Source organism: Panthera pardus, unplaced genomic scaffold (genome assembly GCF_024362965.1).
Source record: "Panthera pardus isolate Hobbes unplaced genomic scaffold, ASM2436296v1 HiC_scaffold_20, whole genome shotgun sequence".
NCBI classification, from domain to species: Eukaryota; Metazoa; Chordata; class Mammalia; order Carnivora; family Felidae; genus Panthera; species Panthera pardus.
The window spans coordinates 59048604-59065215 of record NW_026526766.1 but is presented as its reverse complement, the minus strand read 5'-3'; the positions used below and the strand labels follow the sequence as shown (position 1 = coordinate 59065215).

At 41.2% G+C, this 16612-nt stretch overlaps 1 protein-coding gene across 3 annotated transcripts; it reads left to right on the top strand.

Annotated features, from left to right (window-relative positions):
- SLC25A51 (solute carrier family 25 member 51) lies at positions 1–16612 on the top strand. Of its 3 annotated transcripts, XM_019454438.2 has the most exons (4): positions 1–111; positions 3540–3623; positions 4173–4296; positions 12366–16612. In XM_019454438.2, the coding sequence occupies exon 4, from the start codon at positions 12407–12409 to the stop codon at positions 13298–13300; it is 894 nt and encodes a 297-aa protein (XP_019309983.1). In that variant the 5' UTR covers positions 1–111; positions 3540–3623; positions 4173–4296; positions 12366–12406; the 3' UTR covers positions 13301–16612. The 3 variants fall into 3 exon arrangements, with proteins under 3 accessions (XP_019309983.1, XP_019309988.1, XP_053764085.1); XM_019454443.2 differs by lacking the exons at positions 3540–3623; positions 4173–4296; XM_053908110.1 differs by lacking the exons at positions 1–111; positions 3540–3623; positions 4173–4296 and adding an exon at positions 7941–7988.

Sequence of the window (16612 nt, the reverse complement as noted above, 5' to 3'; positions counted from 1 at the left end):
CCCGCGCGCCGGGTCGGTCACGGCCTGCGCCTGCGCGGCCGGTGGCTAGCCGGCTAGCCGTCCTGCGGGCTGGCGGCTACCGCGCGCGGAGCCGGACGCCCGCTGCAATGGGTGAGTGCAGGAGGCCGGCGAGTGGGCAGCACGGGCCTTCCCCCGGCCTGTGGGTTGAAACAGCGGAAGCACGAAGGACGGTCTGAGGAGGTCGCCCTACGCGAGCTCTCTGGCGCAGCCCCTGGGGCCCACCCCTCTCTGCGCGCCTAGTCGCTCCCGCGCGCCCTCCCGGGTGGGGCCCGAAGCCGCAGGAGCCGGAGGAGGCGCCGCGCGCGCGCAGGGTCGGTTCCGCGCCCACGCGGCTCCCGGCTCTCCCGCTGGCCCTCCGACTTCGCAGGGCTTCGCGGGGCGGGGGGGGTGCCATCTGGCTGCCGGAGCGAGCCTTTCCGGCGAGGGAGACTGCGTTCTTTCGGACGCGCCCCTGCCGGGGAGGTGCCTCACGCCGCGCACAAACCGTAGGGCGGGGAGGGGCCCGCTGCGCCCGGGGAGAGCAGCGCTGGCGGCGCTGGGACGTCGGAAGGGCCCCTGCCCCTCGGGGTTTGGGATTCCGGGTCTCCGGAGCCTGTTGACTGTCAGAGACGGAAGGGCCTTCGGTAATCCTGCCCAATTTCCACCCCTCCCCCTTACGCCAGATTGGGGATATGGACGCTCAGAGGGCGGTAAATTCAGCCACAGTTAGGCAGTGCTTATTCTGCGACACCATGTTGCATTGCGTTGTGGGAAACTCAATTGTACAAGGCTTTCGGGGTGGGGGGGTGGGGAGAAGCTGGCAGGCGGGCGATGTTCATTCTGAATCTCTGTAGTGATTATTTAGCACTGAGCTTAGGTAGGGGGAACATGTCGGTGCCTCAGCTGTATTTACCCTTTACACTTAACCTTTATTTTGCCCCGTCAGCTATACACAGCTGGTCTTAATTCCCACCCTTGGTTTCTCTTGTCAGCAGTGAAACAAGCCCTGAAGGTATATGCGTAGTGACCTTGCGGGTTCGAGCCTCCTCCGCCTTTGCTTGGAAAGGGATTCAGTAAAATCAAAAGGTGCCAGAACTGGTCAGGTCCCCTAGTGGTTCCAGAGCACAGGTTAGGCACTTTGGATCTGGAGTCACGCTTATGATTTTTTCTTTAAATGCACTAAGCTGTTACTGCTGACCGGAGGTATTTGGTTTCTCCTTTGATAAAGTAAGCTTAGAGAATTGGATTTTTAAATTAGGGACGTTGCTATGTGTATTCTAGCAAGATACTGTCATAACTAGGACTGGAACCCACCCAGACCGATCTGGTTCTGAATGCTGACTCAGACCTGCTGACTTGTGGGAGTTCACATCCTTTGAGAATTACACTTGCCTTCCCCCCACTTTTTGCACAAAGACCTTTGTGCTGGGATCATATCTGGATCTTGTTTATCCGTGTGGGCTGTAAATTACAGAGTAGACTTTACACTGTTGGGTTGTGCAGCAAAAGTGCTTCACACTTTTCAAGTGTTGCTTGAAAGCTTGTTAACTGTGCTTCCTATTGATAGATAGGTTGAGTGTTTTAGGTAGCAAATAGGATAAAATTTTGTTAAGTTTTGCAGTAAATTGCACAGAATTATCCATGTTAAGGAATTGAAGTATAGAGGTTAGTTTAGTAAAGAAATTGAGCCATGTTTGCAATATAGATCAACATTGTAAAATTCTAAACTCCATTTTCACAGAATACTGTGCACCCCATCCTTCTGTTGCTAAATTAGGAACCTATTCATACCATTCTGGTGTGTAGGATGAAGCTAGAGGGAAAGCTTTAGTTTTATTTCTTTTCCCATGTGCATCTGGTGTCTTTGAAGACATCAGTCTCAGGAAGTTAAAATTTAGAGGGAAAGTTTTAAATCTATGAAGTCTAGGAGGGTTTCATTACCTTCCTTTTTCTATATCCAGCCCTGTTAATTTGATACTCTAAATGTAGAGTGATGTTCTTAAAATATCTTAAAATAGTTAAATACAGTGGTCAGTAAGCGATTAACTTCTGTGAGCCACAGTTTACTGTTTGTTTAATAACAGTCTCCGTTATTACAAAGAGCTGTGACAAACTAGATGAAGTAACTTTAATTTGCAAATTTAGAACGTAAATCATTCCAGGGGTCCCTGGCTGGCCTAGGAGGTTAAGCATTTGACTTCGGCTCAGGTCATGATCTCACGGGCTTAGGGTTCGAGCCCCGTGTGGGCTCTGTTCCGACAGCTCAGAGCCTATTTCAGATTCTGTCTCCCTCCCTCTCTCTGCCCCTCCCCCGTGCAAACTGTTGCACACTCACACGCGCGCGCTCTCTCTCTCTCTCTCTCTCTCTCTCTCTCAAAATATTAAAAAAAAGAAAAAATCATTCCAGTCAAAACTAAAAGTGAACATGGACAAAATTTGGTTAGTCAGGTGTACAAATAACTTGGTTTGTATTATCAAGAAACAATAGATTGTTAAACAGCTTGTAGGTGGTGACTGTAGAATTTCAAGTCTGTTATGTATTTATTTAAATGAAATTTTTTACATTCATAAGTTGTCACAGTATATTATATAATCTATACATTAATCTGAGTATTCTTAGTCCTGAGACTGAAGAAGAGCAAAGTTTTACGTAGATATAAAGCATTTGTATGCTAAGTTTTTAAAATGTTGGTTGATCCTAGATTGGCGAGTGTAGTACTTACAAATTTTTAAATTCACATCTGTCAGCTAAAACAGTAAGAAGTAATGATGGAGAAGACTAAGTGATTAATAATTATCAAACTCTGTACCCTGACAAACTTCTCAACCATCTTTAGACTTTTTCTTTTTTAACTAAAATGCCATTGGTTTCTTTAACTGGTTAAAAGCACAAAATGTATGAGGCAGAAGGTGTGTTTTAAACAAATTAAAAAGCTGTGGGTTTTCTTTTTTCAGTTCTCCCCAAGTCATAAAATACCCACAAAAATAATGCATGATGGAAAGCTGTCCTATGCAAGCACTTGTATCCTGAATTCAGGGAAACAGCTATTGAAACAGGAATTAGCATAATAAAGTCAGCAACAGGTTAATGGTTTTAAAAATTGAGTCTTTGAGGCACCAGTCAGGCTCAGTGAGTGGAGCGTGAGACCCTTGATCTCAGAATTATGGGTTCGAGCCCCACATGGGATGTAGAGATTACTTAAAAAATAAAATAAAATCTTAAAAAAAAATTGAGTCTTCAAATGCTGCATGGCATGATGCTATACTATATAAAGACTGAAGTACTGCTACGGAGGAAGGAGGAAGTCTGTATGGCTTTTAGCAAAAATGCTTTAACAGAAAAGCAAATCATAACAATGTAGTCATCAAAGCAGGGAGGCTGTGGCTAGATATCAGAGCTATGGCTTCTCATATCTGTGCTGGAAGATCCTGTTTCCCCAGGATGGACCAAAATTTCAGGACAAAACAGGGACTTTTAAAAAACATTTCTTTACCCATTTTAAGTTCTCTGTTTCTTTCCCTTTCCCCCTGCATTTCAGCATGATCTAGCAGAAAGATGGCTGCCAATGGCTATTTTATTTTTCTTTCTGTGGCAAGATTGTCATGGAGCCTGGATATTTCAGGTTTGTATACATCTCTTCCCTTTGTCCTGCTGTGGTCAAAAAACTTAGTAATGGACTTCATATACTCAGCTTGTTTTGCCGCTGCCACAGCAGCAACTGCTGCTGCTTTGTTCTCCCACTAATCAAGGTCAGCTTCAGGGTGTATTTATCATCAAATCTTTTGTGACTGGAGGACGACTGCCAGATACTGAGATCTGTCCTTGTCTTTACTGTAGGCCACAAGAAAGATGCATAAATAGAGGATGTGAGACGGGCAGAGCTAAAACAGGCTTGGATTCTGTAGCTGGGTGTGAATAATCCCATCTAACTTGAGAAATTAGAATACAATAAGCCTAGATAAAACAAGAGAAAAGAGATAAAGAGGAAAAACATTTAACAACTGAAAAATAGTAAAACTGGTAAATCTGAGAGCTTGTTTTTTTTTTGCTGAGATGGGGGAATGTAAATTTGATAAACTGCCTGCCCTGCTCAAGACTAGAAGTATTTTTTAAAAACAGCAAGTACTATATAAGACTATATAAATAAACCAGATTTTTTTTTTTTTTAAAGGGAATCCAGTTACCAAAATGACTCCAGAAGAAAGAACCTAACAGACCAGTAACAATGGAAGAGATTGAGAAAGTTACCAAAAAGCTACCATCCCCCAAAACACCAGGCTCAGATGATGTTACAGGTGAATTGTTTTAACTTTCAAGGAACAGATAATTTTGATAAGATTTAAATTGTTCACCAGCATAAGGAAGGAAAAGTGACAGATTCTTTTTACAAAGCCAGTGGAACATTGATGCCTGAACTTGGCCTGAAGAAGGTACTAAAATTGAAAACTTGGTATGTTCTCATGATGTGAAATTTTAAAATATTAGCAAATGGTATCTAGTGATACATTTAGTGATACGTTAGCAAATGTATCTAGTCATACATTTAAAAAAAACATTTCATCATTTCCAAAGAGGATTCATTCCCATATTACAAGGGCAAGTAATTAACAAGAAATATGCTAACATTAACCCATCAGAGAGGAACAGTAATAATAGTTCATCCATGTTGAGCACCTCTGGTGCTCTGGACTACTCTCCTGGATACTTTACATGCAGTAACACAATTAATTGAGCCAACCTATAAAGTAGGTAACATCCCTATTTTATAAATGAGGAAATTAAGCCATAGAGACCTTGAGGAACTTGCTGAAGGTCACACAGTGGGTATGTGGTAGAGGCAGTATCTGACCCCGGGCTGTAAGCTGCAGCTCTTAAATGTTATACTGGCTCTGTCTCTTGTATTCATATGATCATCTCAGTAGCTCCCTGAAAGCGTTTGACCAAAGTTCCTGATTTAGTGGTGGTGGGAAGGGTTGAGGGTGGTTGAATTTCAGTAAAACAGGAATAAATATATTCCTTTCCCATGTTTGAAAATCCTCTAAGCCCTTACCAGTTGATCATTAGTACTAGAAAAGTGGAATCCAGTTTTAATGGGAAACATAATTTCCTAGTAAATAGTGAGGTAAAGGGGCTTAAGTTATAATTAAAGATACAGTTCTTAGGATGAATGCAGGATGAAGTGTTGGGGTTTTTAATGTAATTTGATGAAATGTGGTAGTGTTGGAAAGGCATGCTTCACTCCATGTTTGCAGCACAATCCTAAAGCTGGGTAGGGAGAGATGACAGAGAAGTTTACTTGAGTGGGTACTCAGTATGTTATAGGGGCCAGTTAATCAAACATTTTTGTGTCATGATGATCTGTTTCCCTGTAAACTGCTAGGACTTAGATTATGAATACTCCGATGACAACTTCTTATCTCTCACACCAAAAAACCAGTGTCATATTTAACATTAATTCCTAGCAAAGTTCCCAGAAATGTCAAGAAAAATATAAAGAGGAGTGCCTGGGTAGCTCAGCTGGTTTAGCATCCAACTCTTGATTTCAGTTCAGGTCATGATCTCACGGTTCGTGAGATAGACCTCCTTGTTGGGCTCTGCACTGGCAGCACAACTGCTTGGGATTCCCTCCCTCCCCCTCAAATAAACATTAAAAAAAATATATGGGGGGGCGCCTGGGTGGCTCGGTCGGTTAAGCGTCCGACTTCGGCTCAGGTCATGATCTCGCGGTCCGTGAGTTTGAGCCCCGCGTCGGGCTCTGTGCTGACAGCTCAGAGCCTGGAGCCTGTTTCAGATTCTGTGTCTCCCTCTCTCTGTGACCCTCCCCCATTCATGCTCTGTCTCTCTCTGTCTCAAAAATAAATAAACGTTAAAAAAATTAAAAAAAAAAAATATATGGGGCGCCTGGGTGGCTCAGTAAGTTAAGTGTCCAACTTCGGCTCAGGTCATGATCTTGCGGTTCGCGAGTGTGAGCCCCATGTCAGATTCTGTGCTGACAGCTTGGAGCCTGGAGCCTGCTTCAGATTCTGTGTCTCCCTCTCTCTCTGCCCCTCCCCTGCTCATGCTTTATCTGTCAGTCTGTCTCTCAAAACTAAACATTAAATAATAAGGACATTCACTATTACCATAATTTTGTTCAGGAAGTATTTGTGAGTCTAATAAGATAGAAAAAAGACATATAGAGGAGAAATAAAAATAATTTGTGGTATTTTATATGGTGGAAGCTGAATCAAATCCAGTCCAGAAAACTGAGAAGTTGCGAGAGGATTCAGTAAATTGGCTGGTTCTGACCTTAATACACAAAAATTGGTAGCTTTTTTTGTATGCAGACAAAAAGCAGTCTGAAAATTAATTGGAGGGAATCAGCACATTCATAATAGCAACCGAAAAGATAAACTATCTAGACACAAATTTCAGTATCTATATGGAAAAAAAAAGTTTACCAGGAAAAGCGTGAGAGCCAGAAAGCCGAGAATTCTTAGAGTATGGGGAAGCCCTACCAGATGGTGACACGTGTCCTGCCGCCATAGTGGGTCAGAGCAGGTTGGCGCGAGAGAAGTGCTTGTGCCGCTCCTGGGGCAGAACGAGTGCGGAGGGACCGTGCACATGCCTATGAGCATTTAGTTTATGCTCACCAGTCACTTCCAGAGGCATCTCTTCTCTGCCTCAGGCCTTACTGTGTCGTTTGACAGATCACAGTATGGATGGATGATAAAGCTATAGAGGAGAGCAGCTGTGGGTTACTTGTTCATAATTTTAGAGTAATGATGGCCTTCTGAGGACATTACAAAACCTAGAAGCCAAGATGAATAGATTTAATATCCATATTGAGAACTTCAGCACCACAAAAAAGATAAAACAGAGAAAGTATTTGCTGCAATTTGATAAATTTAACTAGGATGGACTTCTTTATATATAAAAGGATTTTACAAATCAGAAAAATTTTTTCTGTGTACAGGAAAATGGGTATCGTGAAAATTTATAGTAAATCCAAATGGTCAAAAGTAAAAAGTGCTATATTTTAATCAGAAATTTTAAATGACAGGCACCTGGGTGGCTCAGTCGGTTAAGCGTCTCACTTCGGCTCAGGTCACGATCTCGTGGTTTGTGAGTTCAAGCCTCGCATCAAGCTTCCGGCTGTCAGCACAGGGCCTGCTTTGTATCCTCTGTTTCCCTCTCTGCCCCTCCCCTCCTCACACGCTCTCTTCTCTCTCTCTCTCCCAAAAATAAATAAAACGTTAAAAAAATTTTAATGACAAAATGAAGGGTTTTTCTTTACCCATCAGATAGGCAGAAATTACAATTAATACCTGCTGCTGGAAATGGTATCAGAACTGGTACTGGCATACATGTAATTTAAGGTGTAAATCATAATTTTTCTGGGGCAATTGGGAGTAGCTATCAAGTAGTATTTGAGCCAGCAATCCCATTCTAAACATTTACCCTACAGACAACCTTGTGAGAGTTCACCCAAGCAAGGTGTATGTACAAGGCGGCCCAATGAATCAATCTTTAAAAAAAAAAAAAAGCAAACCTAAACAAAAAAACAGGGACTAAAATAGGAGATAGAATAAATGATATGTAATACATCCAGTTGTTAGAATGCTATGCAGTTATCCAAAATACTGGGGTATCTCTGCTGCTGTTAGAAAATTCCAGAATGCATTGTATCACTAGTGGCAGGCTGACTAGTAAAGAGGCTCTGGTGTGAGTTAGGCAAGCCTGAAGAGCCCTGAGCCAGGGCAGCGAGCCTGGAGCAGAAAGACGTCTGTCTGTTTAGTTTATTTACAACTTTATTTTCTCTTAAAAAAAAAAAAAAAAAAAAAAAAGGTTTTTTTTAAATGTTGAATTTCTAATGTGTACTTTTTTCCCTAAAAATTAATACGTGTTTCTTTTGTGAATTTCCATTTAAATGATTCATTTGTTGTTTTATTGGATCTACAAGCAGCCCAACTCCAAGGAATGTGGCCTCTCTCTGTCCAACATACAGGTGACTTCATAGTTTAACTGTTTTCATACTTGCCAAAATTAGAAATAATTCCTCTCTCTGAACCAGGCCTTACTCTATTTACATTGCAGTGGAACAGATTTTACTGCCCCTTGAAACGGATAGACCATGTAGCTAAGCAGCATTCAGATGCATTTCTGCTCCTTCCAGTGCCCCTGCCTGAGGGGGATGGTGTGGCTCCCCTGTGGGTGGACAGTGAAAGATTGTGCCCCTGGCACTGTCATTTTCTGTCAGTGTAACCAGGGGATTTCGTGGCAAGAAAAGTTTCCTGACCCCTTTTAGGACCTTCCTTAATGGCAGAGTTTGGGCCTGCAGTGGTGTCACGGTTTTTCTCAGCTGAGGGCAAGTTTATCTTTTCTAATAGAAGCATGGAGCAAGCCAACTGGAACTCCAAAACAAAGAGACTTTGGGCCAAAGGTTCAGTGTTACATTTTCTTTTTAGTGTAGTCTATCTCGTGGGAAGAGGACACAGACGCTAGTGAAGGAAAATAGCTTGTTTTCCATTTGCTTCACATGAGAAAGGGAAAAATCGTACTCCGTAGTGTCAGAGGGTCTTGGAATCTTCCTGAGGGTCTCTGATAATACCGGTCCAAGCCTGTTTCTCTTTCCACTGCCACCCACCCATCTTCTACCCACACGGTGCTCTAGCAGAACATACTGGAATAATTCCTCCAGAATGTGATACTGCTGCTCCTTTGACACAGGACCTACACCTTAGCCTGTGCTGCCTTCTTTGGCTGAAGGTGCTTCACCCTATTTGCCCACACGTCCTGTCCTGCCCTGTCAGACTGCTAGTTAATGATGACCCCTTCCTCTGTTGGGCCTTTATGTACCTTGTGTCTATTTCTGCACTTGGCATTCATCACACTGCAGTCTAATTGTCTGCATGTCTTATCTGCCCTGAGGCCAGGGTTCTTGCTTATTTCTAGTCTCTGACACGTAGGGCAGTGCCTGAACGTGGAAGGAATTGCATAAGTTGGTTGAATTTAATTTTCATGGTATGCTAAGAGTTTATTTTAAATGCTAAGAATTTAATTTTCATAGTATGCTAAAATCAGTAAAGAAGAACTTCCCAACAAAAGTAAAGTCATCTTGACAGTGTTCTCCTAGAAGTCTGAATGAAACAAACACAAAAAACATTGTTATTAAAAATTTAGGGAGGAAACCAGTGGGAAGGCTGACATTTGTTGACTAGACCCTCAGTGCATTGTTCACTGTGTCCCCAGCATTGGGGTTAAGACTCTTTAGTTGACTTTCACTTGGATTGTGCATGGCAGATGACATTGGCTTCAGTTGTAAGTGTGGAAACTGATCCTCAGAGAGATATAGTAATTTGCTTACTTTGAAACTTTGTCTCATTGGTCTGTCACTGTTGGCTTTTTGTTATTCTAATTAGAGCTTCATTATTGTCATCTCATCTTTTGAAAACAGTTGAATAGATTGACACAAATTTAACTTGAAAAAATATAGAAAAGAGGGTCACCTGGGTGGCTCAGTTGGTTAGGTGTCTGACTTCGGCTCAAGTCATGATCTCACAGTTGATGGGTTCGAGCCCCGCACAGGGCTCTGTGCTGACAACTCAGAGCCTGGAGCCTGCCTCGGATTCTGTGTCTCCCTCTCTCTGCCCCTCCCCTGCTCGCACTCTTTTTCTCTCCAGAATGAATAAACATTTAAAAAAAAAAAAAAAAAAGGACCTAGATGGTTTATCTAGCCAGTTTGTTTTTTTATTTATTTACCATTAAAATCCTTACATGTAGTGTTTTTATGTGTGTGGTAAAAAACACATTATGAAATTTACTATTGTAAGCAATTTTAAGTGTACAGTTCAATAATGTTAAGTATATTTATACTGTTACAGAACAAATCTCCAGAACTTTATCGTCTAACAGAACGGAATCTATACCCATTAAGTAGTAACTCCGTGTTCCCCCTTCCCCAAGCCCCTGCTGACCAACATTCTACTTTGTCTCTCTAAATTTGACTACTTTATATAAGTGGAATCACTTATATAAATATATATATTTGTCTTTTTCTGACTTTTTTTTTTAATATGTAGTAGCATGTGACAAGATTTCCTTCCTTTTTAATGCCGCATAGTATTCCATCGTATGTATGCACCACATCTTGTTTACCATTCATCAGTGGATATTGTGCTGCTGCTTCGTCTATCTGTTGTGAATAGCCCTGCTGTGGGTGTGGATATGTGCATACCTCTTGGAACTGGCTTTCAGTTCTTAGGGATACATACCTAGAAGTGGGACTGCTGACTCCTATGTTCTGTTTTTAATTTTTTGGAGAAATGCCATACTGGTTTAGTGGCTACAGCATATTGCATTCCCACCAGCAGTGCACAGGGGTTCGCAGCTCTACCCACACTTACTTTCTGAGGTTTTTTGAAGAGTAGCCATCCTAATGGGTGAGATGATCTCATTGTGGTTTTGATTTGCATTTCTCTGATGATTTAGATGTCAAGCATCTTTTCATATGCCTGCTGGCATCTGAGTATGTTCCACAGTTTTGTAGGTATCTCTCACACCTGGCTTGAAAGATGGGTGGAGTCTCCTCTTTTTTTATATCTCCTTTGGAGAAATCGCTGGTTCAAGTCCTTTGGTTATTTTTTAATTGGGTTATTTAATGGTTTGTTGACTAGCCTCATAAATGTGGTCTCATACTGTTGAGGAATTAAAACCAATTGAAAAGTATTTTGCCTGTGGAGGGGCCTGGCTGACTCAGTCGGTGGAACATGCAACTTTTGATCTTGGGGTTATGAGTTTCAGCCCCATGTTGGGTACAGAGATCGCTTAAAAAAATAAAGTATTTAAAAAAAATTTTTTTTAGCCTGTTAATATAAAACATAAAATTGCCATCTAGTTCCCCAGTGAAGATTACTTCTGGGCTGTGGGTTTGTTCTGGATGATCCAACTATCTGGATCCTTTTGGGAAAATCAGACTTAAATGACTGGGGTGGTCTTGCCACTTTAAGGAAGCAGTTGCATTCTTGAGGGAGGGCCTTACCTTAGTTTTACTCAGTGGGCTAAGCCTTTATATTTAGGCTTCACATCTTCTTCAGCAGTCATATATAGCCACTTTTTGTCCAGGGCAGCCTCCCAAAGTCCTTGCTATCCTGTGGTATGATAGCAGGAGCATGAACTCTGGAATCAGACTTAGGATGCCAGCTTCACCAGTTACTTTCCGTACCTCGGACAAAGAAGAATATTGGTTATTTCATTGGTAAAACTTGGAAAATAATGTTTACTTGATGGAATTGTTTTGAGAATTAAATACGTGAAAATACAGTGTATAGTACATATCTGCAGGCCTTCCATGACCCTGTTCTTCCAGCCTCTACCTCCCAAAGTGCATGCTCAGTGTCCCTTATCTGTAGCAAGGTATTTATGCTCTGGTGTATTTGTTTTCCTTGGCAGTCTCCTGTTAAATTGTGAGCTCCTTGCTTTGTTTGTTTGGTTATGGTTTTGTTTGTTTTTTTAAGTTAGGCTCCATGCCCACTGTGGGGCTTGAACTTCCCACCCTGAGATCAGGAGTCAGATGCTCTACTGACTGAGCCAGCCAGGCAACCCATGAGTTCCTTGCTTTTGAATCACTAGCAATTTGTAGAGGGCTTAGTTCAGATTAGACACCAATAAGTAAGTGTTAGTGAACAGAATGAATGCGTGATTTCATATTTTATTTCTCAATGGAGGACTTTGAATTTTTTTCAGAAGGATAATGGTATGTACCATTAAGTAGTTTACGGCACATGTGAACTAGTCCAGGAGTTCTCAAACTTTTTGGTGTCTCAGGACCCCTTTATGCTTAAAAATTATTGTGGGCCCTATTTATGTGGATTATTTATGTGAGTGCTTATGTATGTGGGTTAGTTATTTATGGTCTTAGAAACAAAAACAAAATTTTTAAATATTCACTTTAAAATATCAATGGTAAACCCATTGCACGTTAATATGGTAACATGTTTTCATGAAAAATAACTGTTTTCCAAAAAAACTTAATGAGGAGAGAGTGTTTGACAGTATTGCAGGTCTGTGTAAAAGAGAGGGCATAAAAGGTGGGTGGAATCTCATCTCTGCGTCTACTTTGTGTCTTTTGTGAGAAGTTGTTCTAGTTGAAGTATAAGCAGAAAATCCCACTTCCCACAGATAAGTGGCTGGAAAAGGAAAGACCTTGTGGACCCCTGCAAGGGTGTCCGGGACCTCCAGGGGCCCTCGGCAAGTACTGTACCAACTACTCATCCAGTCTAAAAGGGAAACGTAATAGTGTTACAGAAGTTAAAGGGTCAAGGAATAGTTGCACATGTTTAGTCCTATATATAATGGTTACCTATTGTCATTTTCTTATTTGTAGGTTAAAAATATCCTTCATGAAGAAGAAAGATCTTAAGCAACATGGTGGATTCAGAAGCTCATGAAAAGAGGCCGCCCATCCTGACATCTTCCAAACAAGACCTGTCACCTCACATTGCAAATGTAGGTGAAATGAAGCATTATCTGTGCGGCTGCTGTGCAGCTTTCAACAATGTAGCAATCACATTTCCCATTCAGAAGGTGCTCTTTCGGCAGCAGCTGTACGGAATCAAAACCCGGGATGCAGTGCTTCAGCTGAGGAGGGATGGCTTTCGAAACTTATACCGCGGAATTCTTCCCCCACTGTTGCAGAAGACCACCACGCTGGCGCTTATGTTCGGTCTGTATGAGGACTTATCCTGTCTTCTCCGGAAGCACATCAGTCCCCCTGAGTTTGCAACCCGTAGTGTGGCAGCGGTACTTGCAGGGACAACAGAAGCAATTTTTACTCCGTTGGAAAGAGTTCAGACATTGCTTCAAGACCACAGGCATCATGACAAATTTACAAACACTTACCAGGCTTTCAAGGCACTCAGATGCCATGGAATAAGAGAATATTATCGAGGCTTGGTACCTGTTCTTTTCCGTAATGGATTCAGCAATGTCCTTTTCTTTGGCCTTCGTGGCCCCATTAAGGAGCATCTCCCTACCGCAACCACCCACAGCGCTCATTTGGTCAATGATTTTATCTGTGGAGGTCTGTTGGGTGCCATGTTGGGAATCTTGTTTTTTCCAGTTAATGTTGTAAAAACTCGCATGCAGTCTCAGATTGGTGGAGAGTTTCAGTCTTCTCCCAAGGTGTTCCAAAAAATCTGGCTAGAACGAGACAGAAAGCTGACAAATCTTTTCAGAGGTGCTCACCTGAATTACCATCGGTCCCTCATCTCTTGGGGTATAATCAATGCGACTTACGAGTTCTTGTTAAAGATGATTTGAAAGAAACCATCAGTTAAGTGCCATTTATTAACTGCATAGACCTAAGAAGAATGTAGTTTGGCTTTGTTCCTAATTGACCAAATACAGATTGTTGTAAGTTCAGGGCACAATGAATTATGGGGCAGAGCTGTTTTCCTTCAGCACCAACAAATTCAGAATAAAAGGTTCTAATAGGAAAATTTAAGGGGTTTTTGGTTTTGTTTTGTAATCATTATCTAAGAACTTTAGGCTAATTGCCTGGTTAATAGCTATCTATCTGATGGCTTTTGACAAGGAAAGCTAATAGCCAAGATATGGTTCTTTTCTCCAAAAGTCTTTAAACCTTCTGTATTGAAACATCAGTGGCCATGACCAGCCAGAGAAAAGGCTCTTAGAGCCCTGTGAATTCTCAGGCTTTCTTCTCTTACTCCATTTCTTCTCTGCTTTTAGGAGTTGCAAAGGGTAGTGTTCGTTAAACATAAGCATATAACGTGGTAGGACAGAGAAGAGAAAAACAGCTTATTAGGTGTAGGCTTTTCGTGATAAATCGTTTGTGTTAGTTTTGAAACTAAGTACATGTTGGGATGGTCATCATCCAGACTATTCAGGCACAGTAGGGCAGACCCAAGCAGCAGGTGAAAGCTCCCATTTTGCTTTCTGAGTTGGAAAGTGTTGTTTAGTTCTGAATGTGACCTTAAACCCTTCGAATGCCCTTATGTTAATTTCACTTATTTCATTGCCAAAAGATGGGGAGACTTACATTTCGTCACAGGTGTTTGATCCTGTGAAGAAATTTCACATGAATTGCGTATGGATCAAACTCTGGTTAGTTTAGTTCTTTGTTGCCAACTTAGTGAAGAGCTTTAGGAGTTTGGGGAATATTTTCACTTTGAGTCCTAGTTTCTCATATTCAAGTATCCTGTTCTCTTGAACTCTCCTTAAAAAAAAAAAAAAGATAAATACTTGCATAATATTGAATTTTGGAAGTCTGTTAATGGGACTCTAGATTTTTCCCTCCTGGTTTCTAAGTGTTACAGAAGAGAAAAAAAAAAAAACCTCAGGATAGCTTTCACTCCAGAGTGTTAGTTGTCTTTTTTATTTTACTCTTGGAAATGGAGACTTCTATTAGGATTTTTACATTTTGGGAACCCAGTTTTACCATTTTATCATTAAAGCCATTTGAGGTGATAAAATCTAAATCAAGATATTTAGAAGGTTAATTTTAAATGCTAGAAGTTGGTAATAGCTGGATAGCATACTCATCCCCTACATAACAGAGAAAAACTTGTTGAAGGAATCAGATTTTAAAATCTTTTGCCCTGATCAGTAAGGCAAAATGCCTCCTATTTACCAATTGAATAACTAATAAAACCTGAAACATCCTAGAAAAGTGGTTTATCAATCTTTTAAAAATCCCCATCTGTAAATATGTAGTTAAGATTGCTTGCCAGCATCTGACATGGCAGAGTAGTTAAGTTTCTTATTACCAGTTTTTCCTCATTCTGGGTAACTGCATATGAATATGTGCATACACTGACCAAAACAAAATCAGGGTCTCAGCTGGTAGTTTACTCAGTTTCTGGGCAGATAGTCCAAAAGAGATGTTTACCTCTAAATGCAATATGGCTGGTCACATAAGCATCCTTCCAACCTTAAAGGATTGGGAAGCATTATCAAGCATTTGCCAGGCAGTAATGAGGCCCAGTAGCTTTACAACAGCCCTGTTTGAAAATGTTTTGTTGGAAATGGCAGTTTACTTTGAAAACCAAGATGCAGATGTGAGGATTTCAGAAAACAAGGATTTGACACCGAATAAACGTGAGTAGCATCTTTGGCTTATTGAATGGAGTCTGGCTTTGAAGCGGGTTGAATTTGGGGGCATGAATGACAAAGGCACTGGTGCTGGAGCACTGACGAGTGTGTGTAGGTGCTCAGCGTGTGGCAGGTGAGTCAGCCTGGGGCCATGCTCTGGGAATGGGCTTCCTTTTGTCTATACACTCCAGTAAGGTGATGGATAACCAAGTTCTGAAGCACTTTTGTGAAATAGAAGTCAAGTGAGAATTTGAAAGGGGGATGCTTTGGTTTCTGCAGTCTCAAACTTGTGGCATTTAAAAACAATAAATATTTTTAATGGTTTTAACTCCTAATATATTTGGATTTCTTTGTCCCTTTTTACAGCTTCTGAAGACCAAACTGCAAATACATTACCAGGGATGGTTTCGTGTTGTCCTATAGACCTTTTAAATTTGACAAAATTCGGCAGAACTTGCTTGTGGTAGCCAACAGCTTTGTCTGAACTTTCAAAGAAGTCAAAGTGTTATTAATAAGAGATTCTAACTATTGCTTTTTTATCTTCAGTATGAACTAGTAATAATTTTGAAAAGGCAAACATGATTGAATAACTATCTGAAGAGCTTTAAAAGTGGCCTTTTTGTTACATAGGTGGCACAGATGCCTTATGAGCACAGGGCCCTTCTGGTCCTGCCTCCCATACTTCAGCTCTGATGCCACCAGGAATATGTTACGGATTCTGTATTTAACACACTTAGGAGTGGTATGAGCCCTTAGGACTGCATCACAGAGTAAACGCCACCTTTGTATGGTGGCAGGTTTGTGTGTCTTTGTTTCATTTGTTGTTGGAGACAGTTGATGTTTTTGTCTCAATCAATATTCTTCTTACCTTATGGTTGGTTATGTAATTACCTGCTGTATATTGTAAACTGTGCAATAAAACAGAATTGTGTATATAGAATCATCTTTGGAGACCTGAACTTTCCTAGCTCGATGACAGGGGTAATACTCCGCTCTAGTGCTGTGCAAACATGTAAGGGAATCGTGGGTGGCACACAGGATGTGTGGAACGGGTCAGCCGATCACACTGCTGGAAATGGCAGGTCAGTGCAGATGAAGTTGTGTAGTGAGGGGTATGCAGTCAAAATGAAGGCGAGACAGGCCATCACATGTGAAGAAAGGGTGAGCCCTCAGACTTGATTTCCTTTAAATTAAGATACTGTTTTCTCCTGTGCATATAAATGCATATTAAAGACTTGAACAGGCATTCTCTTTAAACTTGAGGACTTTTCATTTTTAATACTGTCATTTTTGCTTAATAGTAAATATTTGCTTGCCTAAGTGACTCCCAAATTGTGGGGGACTCTCCACGTGTCCCTTTTTTTAAAGTTTCATGATGAAAAGTGGTTAAGCACACAAAGCTGTTTTTGTTTGATATTTTGAGTTTTGTGACTGAGTTTAAATGAAATCTGTTAAATGTGTTCGAGTTAACATTCTTCTTTTGGTAATTCTGTTTGGAATAAAGTTGTTGTTTTTTTTTAA

Bases quoted from the DNA above. Each gene is read 5' to 3' on its own strand.
- SLC25A51 (XM_019454443.2), top strand. From the start codon at position 12,407: ATGGTGGATTCAGAAGCTCATGAAAAGAGGCCGCCCATCCTGACATCT.